This window comes from Notolabrus celidotus, chromosome 16 (assembly GCF_009762535.1).
Source record: "Notolabrus celidotus isolate fNotCel1 chromosome 16, fNotCel1.pri, whole genome shotgun sequence".
Taxonomy (NCBI): domain Eukaryota; kingdom Metazoa; phylum Chordata; class Actinopteri; order Labriformes; family Labridae; genus Notolabrus; species Notolabrus celidotus.
The window spans coordinates 1383731-1398730 of NC_048287.1; the positions used below are offsets into that span (position 1 = coordinate 1383731).

Consider the following 15000-nt stretch of genomic DNA (forward strand, 5'->3'; position numbering starts at 1 on the left):
CAGAGAGAAATCCTTCTGTCCCCGGATCCTCAGTGAGCTCTGAACGCGTCTTTTTCCTCCGCTGGGAACATCATGAATAAAAAGAGATCGGGCCTCTTCACATGTGGACTGTCTTCTTCACATGTGGACTGTCTTCTTCACATGTGGACTGTCTTCTTCACATGTGGACTGTCTTCTTCACATGTGGACTGTCTTCTTCACATGTGGACTGTCTTCTTCACATGTGGACTGTCTTCTTCACATGTGGACTGTCTTCTTCACATGTGGACTGTCTTCTTCACATGTGGACTGTCTTCTTCACATGTGGACTGGCCTCTTCACATGTGGACTGTCTTCTTCACATGTGGACTGTCTTCTTCACATGTGGACTGTCTTCTTCACATGTGGACTGTCTTCTTCACATGTGGACTGTGTTCTTCACATGTGGACTGTCTTCTTCACATGTGGACTGTCTTCTTCACATGTGGACTGTCTTCTTCACATGTGGACTGTCTTCTTCACATGTGGACTGTCTTCTTCACATGTGGACTGTCTTCTTCACATGTGGACTGTCTTCTTCACATGTGGACTGGCCTCTTCACATGTGGACTGTCTTCTTCACATGTGGACTGTCTTCTTCACATGTGGACTGGCCTCTTCACATGTGGACTGTCTTCTTCACATGTGGACTGTCTTCTTCACATGTGGACTGGCCTTTTCACACTGACTGTCTTGTGTTTTTGGCAAATAACCTGTCTGGCCTAAGACTCTACATTGACAGTTGACTTAAAAAGCCTGACAATCAGTGACACTGGGATAAAATGCAGTTTTTCCTCTTTTTTTTTATACAAGCGGCAAGAATGTAAGTGGACTACTTTTTCGTTTTTAACTTTAACTTCAATTCATGTAATAATATTTGCTTCAATCACTGAATGAAGCCTGCCTATATTAGGGACTAGAGTCAGGACCTTTAATTGCTCGCACAAGTCTTGTTCAGCACCATAGACTGTTCAGCACTCACTCATTGCAGAGAGGGGAGGGGGGCGAGCGAGAGAGGTCTGCGGTCTTAAAAGTGTTACGGTATAGACCATTAGGTCATTTAGTTGTTTTGTAATGTGTAGGTATGTTTTAGGCATGTTATATCTTAAATAAAAATACCTATACAAGTAGTTATGTCTCCTTGTATTAGTTTGTCCACCTGTTATTGACATAATGCACAAATCTAGATATTCAAATGGTTCGAACCTCTGGGTTTTTAGAGCGAATATTCAAATGTCATTTTGGAGCAATTTTGATAACCCTAGTTGGTAGTAATAACTGTGATTAGAACATTTGAGCATTATGTTTGTGTTCAATTACAGTAAGTGTGTTTATCCTTATCATTCCTGGCACTTCATTTTCCACACTATGACATTTTTTCAAAGTCATCTTATTTTTTTGACAATACCGCAATAATACCGTACCGTGGCCTTAATACTGTGACGATATCGTACAGTGAGATTTTGATATCGTTGCATCCCTATTGATTATTGTTTTCTTTGACAGAAACAGAAACAATGTACTGATCAAAATGTTAAAAAGTAAGGATGCAACGATATCAAAATCTCACGGTACGGTATTATTGCGGTATTGTTGCTGACTTTGAAAAAATGTCATAGTGTTGAAAATGAAGTGCCAGGAATGATAAGGATAAACACACTTACTGTAATTGAACACAAACATAATGCTCAAATGTTCTAATCACAGTTATTACTACCAACAGGTATTTTCAAGTGCAAAGAACAGTGCAGACACATCCAGTGTTTCAAGTAACAAGCAAATAAAACAACCTTTCAGTTGAGTGTCTTTAAACTGACTGGAATTTTGTAACTTGGCTCAAGCGCGTTCACCAACCTTTTAAATCCCTCATTGTCCACCACTGAAAACAACTGCAGGGTGATGATTCATCAGGTGTGTTCTCATATTACTTGTATTCCCCGACTCGTAGACGATCGTGGTCTGGCAGTGTCTGCAAACAGTTTATTTTGCGTGTCCGTCATGTTTTCTCCTCGATCGTTTTTGATTACTGCAAAACCAAATTGTGTCCATACTTCAGTTTAAACTTTGCAGGAGGTTCCACTAGTTTAAGTTTTCCACTCTGCTCCCCCTCTGTGCTTTCAGCCATCTCTTCCTGCACTGTGCAGGGGATCAAGGGAGATGATGTTTGCTTCTCAGACCGGCCCACTCAATGGCGCCAGAAAAAAACTACACTAGCGAGAGTCCTCTGAGTCCCTGTTTGATACCGTCACATGCCACGGCATTAATTTGAATTTTGAAACCGAAATACTGCGATATTTACAATACCGTTACATCCCTGTTAAAAGGCCTTTGCAGTCAGGGTGTCGGGTAAATAATTCTGGCGTAAGCATCAATCAGGTGTGATCAAAGATGTCCCCAGGGGGTAAATGCACGCTGCTCCTCTGCGGCGTGGATCTGTGTAATTTGTCTCTGAGCCAACAGCTGTCTCAGAGGCGACCCCGTGTTTCAATGTGCAATTGTGTAGATTTCCAAACCTGTGAGTGCCAGAAGGAGGGACTCCTCGACCCCTGACTGGCAGGCCCCCTCGGCCTCGGGCTCCGTGGTCCTGGCCTCCGTTCAGGTAGCTCATCTCCATAAACTGCTCTTGACAAATATCATCCATCATATCCTACACACAGAGGAAAAAAACACAGACAGAGGATGGAGAGGATAAGGAACGAGCATGTGACAGCAAACATGAAAAGTGTGCACACAAACAGCATGAGAGGAAGTCGACGGGGAAGGAAAGGGGGTAGTGAGAAAGAACCAGTGATGAATAAAAGACCAAGTGAAAAACAATTACTGAGCCGCTCACATCATCTACTAATGGCTAACAGAGTGAGGAGAACGTCTCAGAGCCAGTGACTCAAGAGTGTTAAAGAGAAGGGGGCGGGGGGTCGGGGATGTGGGAGGTTGGAAAGCATCCATCCACACTCTCTGCCTTCCTGTGCCTCTCCATCATGCACAAAATGTAAATCACTTGTTCCTGCACTTCTGAGCAATTCTGCTGTGACTAAATCAGCAGTCACCGCATTTCATCCACACAAACAATACATTGGGGCGGATTGGTGACACTGTCTGTCTGAGCAGCACGAATCCTGCAACACAATCTGCTGCCTGTCTTTAGGGGGCAATCGCCAGGCCTGCACTGTGACCTGATCAATTCTTCTTCATAAATCAATCCCTGGTTGGCTGATGGAGATCTATAGATGGTGAAAAATTAGAAAGACTGACTCTTCATCATGCAGCTCAGGAAGCAGCGCTCAAATACTCGCAGCATAACAAGTGAACACAAGTCATTTGACTGATTGCAAAATTATCTCAGCTGAGGAGCGGTATCACTGCTGTTACATTTAACAACCCAGCAAGGTAGCACGTGTTTACCTAACAAGGTGTTTCAATCAATTTGGCTTCCTTTGGTCTTACGTGCTGTGGAAAAAGGTGTGCATGGTGCCAGTATCGAGAAATCACAAGATCTGTAAATCTTCACACAGAAGGCTCTGCTGCTGTGTTCCCTTGATAGACACAGATATAACCATGTCAAATGGAGAAGGAAGAACGGGGAGTCAAAGCGTCTGGATTGCATGAGGAGTGGTGCAGGTGATGCATAAAACATTTCACCAACAAATCACATCACACCATTTTATGGGAAACCTCAGTAATATATTAAAATATGACCCTGCTCCGAATGAAGGCTGTCAAGCCTGACAGATTATGGCTTTAATTCTTGAAGATCGGTCCTGTGGGACACGCTCTTATACCCAACACGACTGAATGCTGAAATTGCAACTGGTCCATCAGTCTCTTAGTCTCGCCTTTAATCCAAAAGATTCTTTCCTGCACAGCATCCTGCATGCTGCTTACTGTACCCTGCACACTACACCCTCCACCAGGGGTACTCAAATACAAATCTTAAAGGGCCACAAATAATTTTTTCAATGAGTCAAAGGTCCATTTACTGAGGTCAGCCACATGCCATAATACTGTCATATTTAAAGCAAAATGTCCTTTTCGTTCTAAACAATAACAAAAATATGAATTAAAATGTTGTTGTGTGTTGTTGTGTCATAGATGTGTCAAGAGTCCTGCTTGCAGCTTGATGTGATTATTTCAGTGCATTTATTTTGTAATTCTTACCTCTGAATTTTGAGGAAATGTCTCTTCAAAATTCTCATGCTTCGTCTTATAATGCCGTTTCAGATTGGAAATCTTCAGCACAGCTATAGTCTCCTGGCATATTAAGCACATGGGCCTTGTGGTGGTTGGAGGGTCAATAAATTCAAAAGTTTCACTCCATTCTTCTTTCAATTGCAGATTTTCACTGTCCACTTTTCTTTGAGCAGCAAACTTAAAACACGCCATTTTCATGCATTCTAGGGTCCTACAGCTGGCAAAGTGCCAATATGCCAACTGCTCCAAAAACGAATGTGAAGGTTAAAAATTGCACTCGCAGCAGTGGACTCTAACGCTGTTTTTGAAACTGCCTACTATACTAGCAGTACGTACTGATTTGGCCAAAATTCAGTATGTAGTATGTGAACACGAGCAAAATCTGCAGTATGATAAAACTCCCCAGATGTCTACTGATTCAGGAACATTTCACAGTATGCATCGGACCAGTCTGCCTCACATAGGCAGTAGGCTCTGTCTACCACATACTGCGTTTGAATTCAGTCTGTAGTCTGTCTGTTCTGTTTGATCTGTGTTGCAGTACGCTGGGTCAGACGTCACTGGATTTCCGGTTTTGGAAAGCAGAAGTAAACAACGGCAAAGCTGATAGACAAACCACTTCTTTAGCATTACTTTATAATTCAAAAAGTTAAGAAGTGGTTTATATGGAATTTAATAATTTTCACAGCACATAAAAACGGATTTCCTCCCGTCAAGAAAGAAGACAAAAGAAAAAGCGGAACGAGCGCTGTGCATTGTGGGAAACAGTACGTGAGGCAAACTGGCCTGGCATACTGAGAAATGTTCCTGAATCAGTAAAACATCCGGGGACTTTTGACATACTGCAGATTTTACTCTTGTTCACATACTACATACTGAATTTAGGACAAATCAGTACGTGCTGCTAGTATAGTAGGTGGTTTCAAAAATAGCCTAAATGACCCAGTAACATGCTGTCTGCATATCGTTGGCATGGAGACAAGTCGCGGTATACAGGTGCTGACCCGACCAAAACATATAGTAAAGGAATAACAATTTGGGGGCCATAAATAGGCAGCCGGTGGGCCAGCCTCTGCGCTACACCCTGCACTAGGGATGTATATTTTAAGTACTTTCCGTGATCGATCTTTGGAAATGTTAAAGATCAATTATCGATCAATCAATAAAAAACGTAAATGTTTTCCATGTCAAAAACGATGCCAAATGCGTTTTTTTCCCTGAATCAAATTTTCCTTCATGACACAGTGTTTATAACTGACAGTATTGAGTATCTACGGATCATATTGAGGTGTTCAAAGTGTTAAACACGCTGAATATCAACGTGTGGAGCAGGCTCATAATCTCTGCAGACACACAGTCATAAAAGTGAAGGCTCAGACTTCAACAAGGGAACTGAACAGAAACAGATTTCAGACTCACAGTGTCCAGTTTTCTGTCTACTCGTTCTTATTGAGAAAAATAATCATGTGAACGTGGTCAGGTGTCAGCTGGGAGCGTAACCGGGTCAGAATCAGTCCGGAGGTGGAGAAACAAAGCGCTCATGGAGACCTGTCACTCAGCTGCAGACCCCAGCTGAGCGTCTCCACTGTGATCAACACCTTCAGTCAGCTGATTCACATCCAAACATGCTTTAAACTTCAAACACCTCCCTGATAGCTGAACCAAACATGAGACCACATGATGTTTGTTCACCGTGATGGAAAATCAAAACAAAAACATGTGTTCCAGTAAGTTCTTAACAATCAATTAATCCATACTTGATAAATTGTTGACATCCCTACCCTGCTCGCTGCACCCTACACCCTGCACGCTCACTAGTAAGATGTCGGCATCTTGTGAAGAGCTGGGCCTGTTGACCTGCTTTGTATCAAACCAGTGTTAGAGCACTGAGGACTTCAGTTGGCTGGCTTCCATCTCTTGATCTCTCAGCATGTAATCAATAACATAAGCAGAGGCCACACCCAATTATTTAATCCACACATCTATCTGGGAGCTGTACACATGCTAGCGGATAATGACACTCAGGTGAGACTATAGACTGTAAATAAAAATGGACAGCGTTGCTCCGCCTCTTCCCATTGTACGATTCTGAAGCCAAAAAATCCTGCTCCTGGGCGCCGCCATTGTGCAGCCAGAGCCTGTGAAGCCACTGTAATAAGCTCCGCCCTACAGCGTAGCGTCATAAGACGCTGTGTGTCCTTTGAAGTTTTGTTCTACGGCGGCTGTGAATCAAAGGAAACCAGGAAGTAAAACCCCGTTTTTTAAACTCTAATAACTAACGAAAAAGAAACTTTTAAGGAAAAAGAGGCCTTGAACACAAAACAGTCAAATAATAACTACATATCACCACAGCACACGGATGTGAGAAACATTCATACCATATGTATTTATTTTTTAAAGTTTGACTGCTCCCCCATTCAAATGAATGGGGAAGACAGATTTTTTTACCTATACTGCAGCCAGCCACCAGGGGGCAGTCACACTGCTGAAAGCTTCACCACCAGCCGAGGGAGCTGTTCCCTTGGGTAAGACACAGGGTTTCATCTAATCTTCATTTGGATCACGGTCACATTTTTATACACACATGCTGTGTTGTGTAACGCATAGTCTGTATAAATAATGGACGTAGTATCCGTTACGTAACCCATCTGTTTCTGAGCGCTGCTTTGAAGCCGATCGTTGGTGGGGGCCATATTGGAAATGCTGAACTCAGCCAAACTTAAAGAGGCAGAGTTTGAGCCTCCTAGGCAACAGCTGTGTTCCCGCCTGTCAATCAAGTCAGCTGTGCCCTTAAATGGGCAAAATCGCAATCTTAATATCTTCAGAACCGTTGCATTAGAAATAAATTCACCCCCCGTACAGTGTGTGCTGAGAGGGAATAAGCTACGTAGGGCCAAGCCGTTTTTTGAACCCGGCTGTAAACATGTTTATTTCTGCTGTAAAGATCGTCTTCTTTGAATGGGTGTGTATTTGGTTTCTGGTGTTTCTGCAGCCAGCCTCAAGTGGACGCTTGATGAACTGCAGTTTATAACACTTCCACATGAGGCTTCATATTCTGAGACCGGAGGATGCAACAACAACATCAATCAGTGAGTCCTCAGTGAAAACTTCCAGCACCTTCTCTTACTGGGACTCTTTACTTGTTGACCTCCAACATTCACTCTAGTGTTTGCAGACTAGTGCGTCAGGTCTGAGGTTTGCATTGAAAGTACATTTAAAACTTTTTATAATCAGAAACAAGAGAAGACAGTCTCCAGTCTGCAGGAGCATTCAAGGTGGAAACACTGATTCAGACTATTCTGACATTTAATGATCAGTAACTTAAATGTTCAGTATTCTAGTTTGAAAATTCACTAAGGATTAATTATCAATCTGAAATAATCGCACAAACTAAACTATCACTTTAACCACATTTCACTTTCTTTATTGAGAAGTTTGTTTTTTTTCTCGTCTCATATTCTTGTTCTTTAACTCTTGATCTAAAAATAAGACTGATCAAGTTTGTCTTCAGAAGGTCTCATTCTTTCTTTTCAGACTGGTATTTTTTTAAATACTATGTTATGACAGATGACTTTAAAGGGAAATGTGTGTTAGCTGCAGACCCGGCTTCATTTAAAGGGGCTGAGCAACAATTGAACAACAGAAGAAAACTCAAATCTGACACAAATTATGGATGATTTCTGTTTTATATTTTTAAAAATGCAAAAATTGCTCCAATTCAAATCTTAAGAGTAGTAATGCTTTCTTTTTAAAGCCAAAAAACATCCTCCGTTAACTCACACTTAGTGTTTGTGAACAGGCTTGATATTTTATGCCATAAATAATGAAATGAATGAATAACCATGAGTTTTTAGTCCTCGCAGACTGGTCAACAGAGCTACAAAATAAGAAATCAAACTCTTCAGACAGACTCACAGGGAAAAGGAACTTCTTGACCTCCTCCATAGCGTGGGCCATGCGCAGGTAGGCATCGGGCACCGGGGCGAACACCTCGATGAAAACATGCAGCTCCATGGATAGGTGGGCGTACTTGGGCTCCCCGCCTTTCCTCAGCCCTTCTTCCTGAAACACAGCCAGCATCACAGAAGTGTCAGCGGGTCAAAGCTTACTGCTAACACTTCAATGAAGTGACTCATTTCAAACAGTCTAACTACTTTAACAAAAGCTAATCACATCGTCTCCAACATAGAGAGCGTAATGCAGAGAGAACACTGTCCTCAGTGTGGTGTGAAAATGACATCAGACGGGTGGAGAGCAGGTTCAGCCTGATATCATGAAGACTGTTGGAACACAGGTGCTCGTATGCCCTTGGCTTTACGTTCACATTCACACAAACTATTCTGCAGGCCGACACCATCTGTGCTCCTCGCCTGCCGTACCTCCGAAGTGCAGGCCAGATGTGTTATAGCTTCTACCCTTTTTACAGGTGTGTAATGCCAAATGTGTGTGTGTCTCCTTGTATATTACCTTGGATTTGTCTCTCATGGATCCTTTGCCCAGCACAGAGATCTTCGCTCCGGTCTCTTCCTGCAGACGTTTGATTGTATTACCCTGAGGTCCCAGAATCTTCCCCACAAAATTGAACTAATGGCAAAACAAAGCAGAAGAAAATGAACCTGACAATCAGAGCAGGGCCCGGCTTAACGCCAGGAGAGTGAAGAAGCAATCACAGTCAGGGAATGTGTTGCACATGCTGCAGCCTTAAGAAGGAGATTTAGCAGACACTCGATATGAGCTCGTTCTGGGCTGTAATACCCCCCACTCACTGCTCATTACAGTCATTCAACAGCAAATTAAAACCTGACATTTCTACTGCATTGATATTTGAGCACAGGAATTACCATTTCACAAAAACGTTTTATATATCAATACTACGGTTTGCAAAGGGGTGAAATATTCCAAATTGGAAACTTTCCATGGGAATCATGAGAATTAACTGTGAATTGAGGGTAATTTAATGGAAAGGTATCATATCCAAGCATACATATTTGTTTTGTTAAGAGCAGACATCCATCCAAAATAATACAATTAAACAGATTTATTTGTAAGTAGAACTTTTATCAAGTGTTAAATATTTGATTGAACAATAAATTATTTCATTGAAGAACAAAAACATGAATGTTGAGTTAAATATTACTCATCCCCCCGACTCAACCATTCAGAAATGAAAAAAAATGCAATCCCAACAAAGTCCCATTCAAAATGTTAAATGAAAAGCATCTTCCCTCAAGCTTCTCAAGCCTAGCCTCTGCAGGATTCTAGAAATCATGTGTGCTTCATGTGATGGAGGAATGCACAGTGCATGTAGGGGGCGTGGTCTCAAAAGCCATGCAGTAAGCAGTGTGCTATGTGCATGTGATTTAGGAATAGGATATTCAACTGTACTTGATGAAATCTGGTTGTTTTAGTCAGGATTATGCTCAAATATATTTTCCACAACTATATTAAAGCTGGGGTTGGTAGTCAGGTTTAGATCCACTTTTTGTTATACTGGTTAAAATGATCTTTATGTCCTGATGGTAATCAATACATAATGTGTTCTTAAAAAAGAGGTAAAAAAAGCTGCTATCTACAGCCGGAGTAAACCTGGGAAAGCACCAACCAATCCCTGCCATCAGGAGCCAAATGATGAAACCAATCAAATCCTGTCCTGCCATTCTGCCCGCCTCCTGCAGAGCGTACATTTCATGTTTGTTTGTGTTTTTAACTTTCACTATGAGAATGTTTTGGTGTTTTCTTACCGCTGAGTGAGACATGAGTTGACGTAGTGCAAAACACAAACCATGTGCTGAGGACCGGTTTTGAATCAGTCACCATCATATGGTCGCGAATCAGTGGCGCTCGTGCATGTGAGCGGGGGCGTCGTTTTGGAGGAGCTCCAAGGGGAGGGGGGGAGGGGTTAGACGGGGTCCTGAAGAAATGCTGCATTCAAATTCATGCTAGTTTTGAGTGACTACCAACCCTAGCTTTAAGTTCCCTATTAAGAGCAAACCTTAAATTTAGTAAATTCCTGGTTTATTCACGTTTATTCCCATGAATTACCATGGAAAGTTTCCAACCCTAATCAACACACACACATACACGCACCCGCACACATACACACACACACACACACACACACACACAGCTTTAGACAGGCTTCATGTAACCCCTCGACTCAACCTGATGTAAATGAATATAAGTACATGCATGCTAATTAACAATCATGCAGCCAGAGAGTTCTCTCAGTCGGACAGATTTTAATGTCAAATGAATCCTCCAGCATCACAAACATCAAACTGAGTCTGGTTTTAATAAAAGGTACATTTTAATTTAAGCACAGGAAGGAGTGGATCTAATGTTCCACACACAAGCACACACACACACACGCACACACACACAAAGTAAAAACTCGAGTGCAGTATCGTGCCTCCATTATCACTAAATGATTAAGATTTTGCTCCTTTTGGTAATATTGGAAAACATGCCAGTATCGTCTCTCAGCTTTAATTATATGCCGCGGCTTAAAGATCAAGGTTGAAAAGAGTAATTTGAGACTCACAGTAACCCCGTGGCTCGACGTAATTGAGACTCTGCTGCAGGATAAATTAAATCAAGACAGAAAGAGACCGAGGGAAGAAAAAATAACAAGGGCAAAGGAAGCTCACCTTTGGGTACTGTTTGACAGGTATGAGGACTCGCTCTTTAAGTTTGATGTTCTTTGTCGTGAACAGATCCAGGTATTCTTCTGCTTCCTTTTTAGTCTCGCCTTTCTGGATTCTTTCGATTTCTAGAAGAGGAAGAGGGACAGTGTCAGGCAGAGTGTTCATGCAAACATTGGTTACAAGAGGTGAACTCCACTATGTTATCATACATGTTTATAACTCATTCAGCTGCAGATTTGAAGCAGTGAAGCTTACCATGAACAGGTGTTTAAGTAACAGCTGGAAGAGTTCATTTGCAAAAACAGATATCTCAGTTCTTATACATTTTTAAAAGACATATTTCCTTTTAATTTACATTTTAAATAAAGTTACATTTTTAAGATAACGCTAATTAATAATGCCATTTTGACTTAGTGAGAGCCACCCAACTTTTAGTAATTGATAATACTTAAAGCTAGTGATAGACAAAATGTGTTTTTTGAAACTTTTTTTTTTTTTTTTTAAAGTGAGTTATCTGTTTTTGCAAATGAACTCTTCTTGTGTTGAACCTCAACATCTAAAACCAGCTCCAGGTTTTAAATCTGACCGACAGGTTCATGATTGAAACATCAAAGCTTCAGTGTTAACACAGTGACAGAGGATATTTGACCTGTTTTACTTCAGACACATCTGTGCTCCTATAAACAAATCAAACAAAGACCAATCAGTAGGTGTTATTTTAGTTACCCCAAAGTATTTTAGTACAATTGATCCAGAACCTTCCCATCATAACACCTTCTTGAAGTGAAGTGGAACGGTTTTCTATTTTCAGAACACCTAGAAGATTATTTCTGGTTTTGGTGTCTGATCACAACTCAGAAGAATATAAAGCCATCACCTCAGGACTTGAGAAGAAGATGGTTATTTCAGCACATGTCCTATTCTAAAACCCAATAACTAAAAGAATCAGTCTCACCAAGGCAGGGGAATCTTGTTCAGTCATACTTCTTCTTATTATTATTTAACCACAGTTTCCAAACTACGTTTAAAGCATCATGTTCAGAAGAATTCCCTTAAAGCAGCACTTCTAACATCCTCTCTCCTGTTCACTCTTCAGCCTGGGATGAGCAGATATGTGGCTGCACCACAGCTGCAGGTCGGGGGAGCCTCATACGATGTAAAGCCCACAGCACACACTACCAATGACACACTTTCCCTTTTCAATTCAGAGATTCAGCTACTTATAGCACATCCTGTTACCCGGAGAGACCTTCCAAGAGCTAGATCAGGAAAAGACAGGAGCCAGCCCTTTGTGCCACTACAGAGTGAACTCACCTCGGGACAGTACAGGAGACACTATAGCAAGGGAACCAAGATACTGAAACCTTCATTCATGAGCTTTGTGTCAGCCCCAACCCCAAAGCATCTCAATATTATGTCAGATACTTCACATTATGTGAGAAGCATGATAACAGACTAGTAATAATAGTAATAACAATCATAATAATCATAATAATAATACTTTATTTATATAGCACTTTTCAATACAAGTAACAAAGTGCTTTACAGTGGGCAATATAAACAATAAGAAGTGAAAAGCAAAATGAAGCAATTAAAAATAAAATAAAATCAAACTTTAAAAAATACAAACTTATAAAACAGACCCTTAAAATCTGAGCCAAAATTAAATAAAATCACACAATAAAAGCTTTCCTGTAAACATGTGTCTTCAGTAATGACATAAAATAAAGGACTGAGTCTGCAGGTCTGGTCTCCTCTGGCAGGCTGATCCAGAGTGTAGGAGCCCTGACTGAAAAAGCCCTGTCCCCTTTGGTTTTCAGTCCAAAAGAGGGGACAGGGCTTTTTACTATTCCTGCTGAAGGAGAGTAGTATACCTAAAATCCCCTTCCCTCTACAGCTAGAGGACTGCAGCAGTGAAGGACGCTCCAGCAGTCTGACAGCGGGACCCCAGGACTTCTGTCCTCCCTATCAGGCCGCCTCTCGGCTCCGGAATAACGAGGTGACCTCAGTCACGGACACTGGCGTGGATTTTTTAGGATGCTGCGCAACGTGTCTGCTGTATCAACAGGGCTCCACATGACAAAACCAACGAGCCTCTGTGCAGAGTGTTGGAGTTTTTTAAAAGTGGACATGCGCAAACGACAGCTTTAAAGTCCAAACACTGAGAGACGGTGCACCTGCGCGAGGGGAGCAGACATTCTAGGTATACAATGTAATGTTTCTTTTTGGATGTTCTAAAGGCTCCATGGTGACTAACAGCTCAGAGACAAGTCCTCATCCATTATCAGATTAACTCCTATATGTTACCTCATGACTCAAACACACACACACACACACATTCATAAATCTGACGTGCAAACACTTGGAGTGGAGGTGATTTATCAATGCTTCATTCACGAGGACTGTTCCGCTGCAAACATCACACACACACACACACACACACACACACACACACACACACACACACCGCATCAGAACACTTTACCTGTGTTTAAAAGTTTCATGGCGTGTGTGAATGAAGAATCCAGGCTGTCCTTCTCCGCGAGCAGCTCGGGGAGGTATTTCTCGTCGTTCTCCATTTTGAGTTTTGGATGAAGTCAGTTCGGTGATAACAACCGGCAACAGAATGAAAAAGTAATTCGGTTACGTAACCGTGGAGCAGCAGCGCGTGTGTCCTCTCAGCAGGCAGCAGCACCTCTCTGCAGCTTCCGGGCGTTTCTGCGACGGAGAGGTCCGCGACTCAGCGCCTAGTGATTCCAGCTCCGGATAGTAGAGTCCTCCCTCCACGAGCGCTGGCAGGATGGAAATGGGAGAACAAAAGCAGTGCAAAGAAATCAGATTGAAGCCGGCGGAAGTGAGCTCAGAAGGACGTAGTTCTCCGGACTGACACCGCCTACTGTGCGCGGTGTTGATTCTCACCACAAGCAGAGATAATCCCAGTGTCAGATCTGCACCGGGATGAGGGTGTGCCCGCTGTACGGGTCAGGGTAAACTAGACTGTCTCATTTCGTCCCGTTATGATACTTCACTGTACCCGGAGGAGAACTCAGGTGAACACAGGGACATGCTTTAAAGTTCCAGATGTGCTTAGAAGTAAACTCAATGATCAATGATGACCTATACCTTTATCTGTCTGCTTAATATGTTTGATCAATACAGGCAGTGTTTTACGGAATAGGATTAGGGCCACTGAAAAAGAAAGAAGAAAGAAGAACCAATTTCATTTTTTATTAGCCTATTATTATTCTGAGAAAAAAAGTCAGAATTCTGAGATTAAAGTCAGAAGTATGAGATTAATCAAAATTTTAACCATAATCTCAGAAATCTGACTTTAATCTTAGAATTCCTTTAATCTCAGAATTCTGACTTTAATTTCAGAATTCTGACTTTAATTTCAGAATTCTGACTTTAATTTCAGAATTCTGACTTTAATCTCAGAATTCCTTTAAACTCAGAATTCTGACTTTAATCTCAGAATTCCTTTAATCTCAGAATTATTGCGTGTTTCTCAGAATAATAATAATAATAATAATAATTATAAAACAACTGGAACTTATTATTTTTCTTTTTTTCAGTAGCCCTAATTCTCTTCCGTACTACATGTTGGACATTGATTACCACTCTCTTTATTATTAAATGGAAGGTCACGTGACCTACATTAGTTGTCTTAATATTTGTTCTATGCTTTATTTGAATGGTATAGGCTACAGAAGAATAACAGGAAGCAAGTGAGTGTTTGATAATGACAATCAGTACTCATGCCTCATACAAGATTATTCAGCAGATTCGCACTTTGAAAAGTGGCCTAGACAGACAGACAGACAGACAGGCAGATAGGCAGGCAGACAGACAGGCAGACAGACAGATAGGCAGGCAGACAGACAGACAGACAGTCAGATAGGCTGGCAGGCAGACAGAGAGAAAGACAGGCAGACAGACAGATAGGCAGGCAGACAGTCAGATAGGCAGGCAGACAGTTAGGCAGGCAGACAGACAGGCAGGCAGACAGACAGACAGACTGACAGTCAGATAGGCAGGCAGACAGACAGGCAGACAGACAGACAGTCAGATAGGCTGGCAGGCAGACAGAGAGAAAGACAGGCAGACAGACAGACAGACAGACAGTCAGATAGGCAGGCAGACAGACAGG

The 15000-nt window shown here is 41.9% G+C and overlaps 1 protein-coding gene across 3 annotated transcripts in view; it reads right to left on the bottom strand.

Annotated features, from left to right (window-relative positions):
- Positions 1 to 13839, bottom strand: part of khdrbs1b (KH domain containing, RNA binding, signal transduction associated 1b) — a 30162-nt gene extending 16323 nt beyond the window's left edge. The window contains exons 1-5 of one of the 3 annotated variants that reach the window (XM_034705706.1): positions 13336 to 13839; positions 10854 to 10975; positions 8674 to 8790; positions 8122 to 8268; positions 2532 to 2665 (exon numbers count right to left, since the gene is read on the bottom strand). In XM_034705706.1, coding sequence (XP_034561597.1) covers positions 2532 to 2665; positions 8122 to 8268; positions 8674 to 8790; positions 10854 to 10975; positions 13336 to 13429 — 614 coding nt within the window. In that variant the 5' untranslated portion in view covers positions 13430 to 13839. The remainder of the gene's footprint in view (positions 1 to 2531; positions 2666 to 8121; positions 8269 to 8673; positions 8791 to 10853; positions 10976 to 13335) is intronic. The other 2 variants (XM_034705707.1, XM_034705708.1) reach the window with 2 other exon arrangements.
- Between the last annotated feature and the right edge of the window lie 1161 nt (positions 13840 to 15000).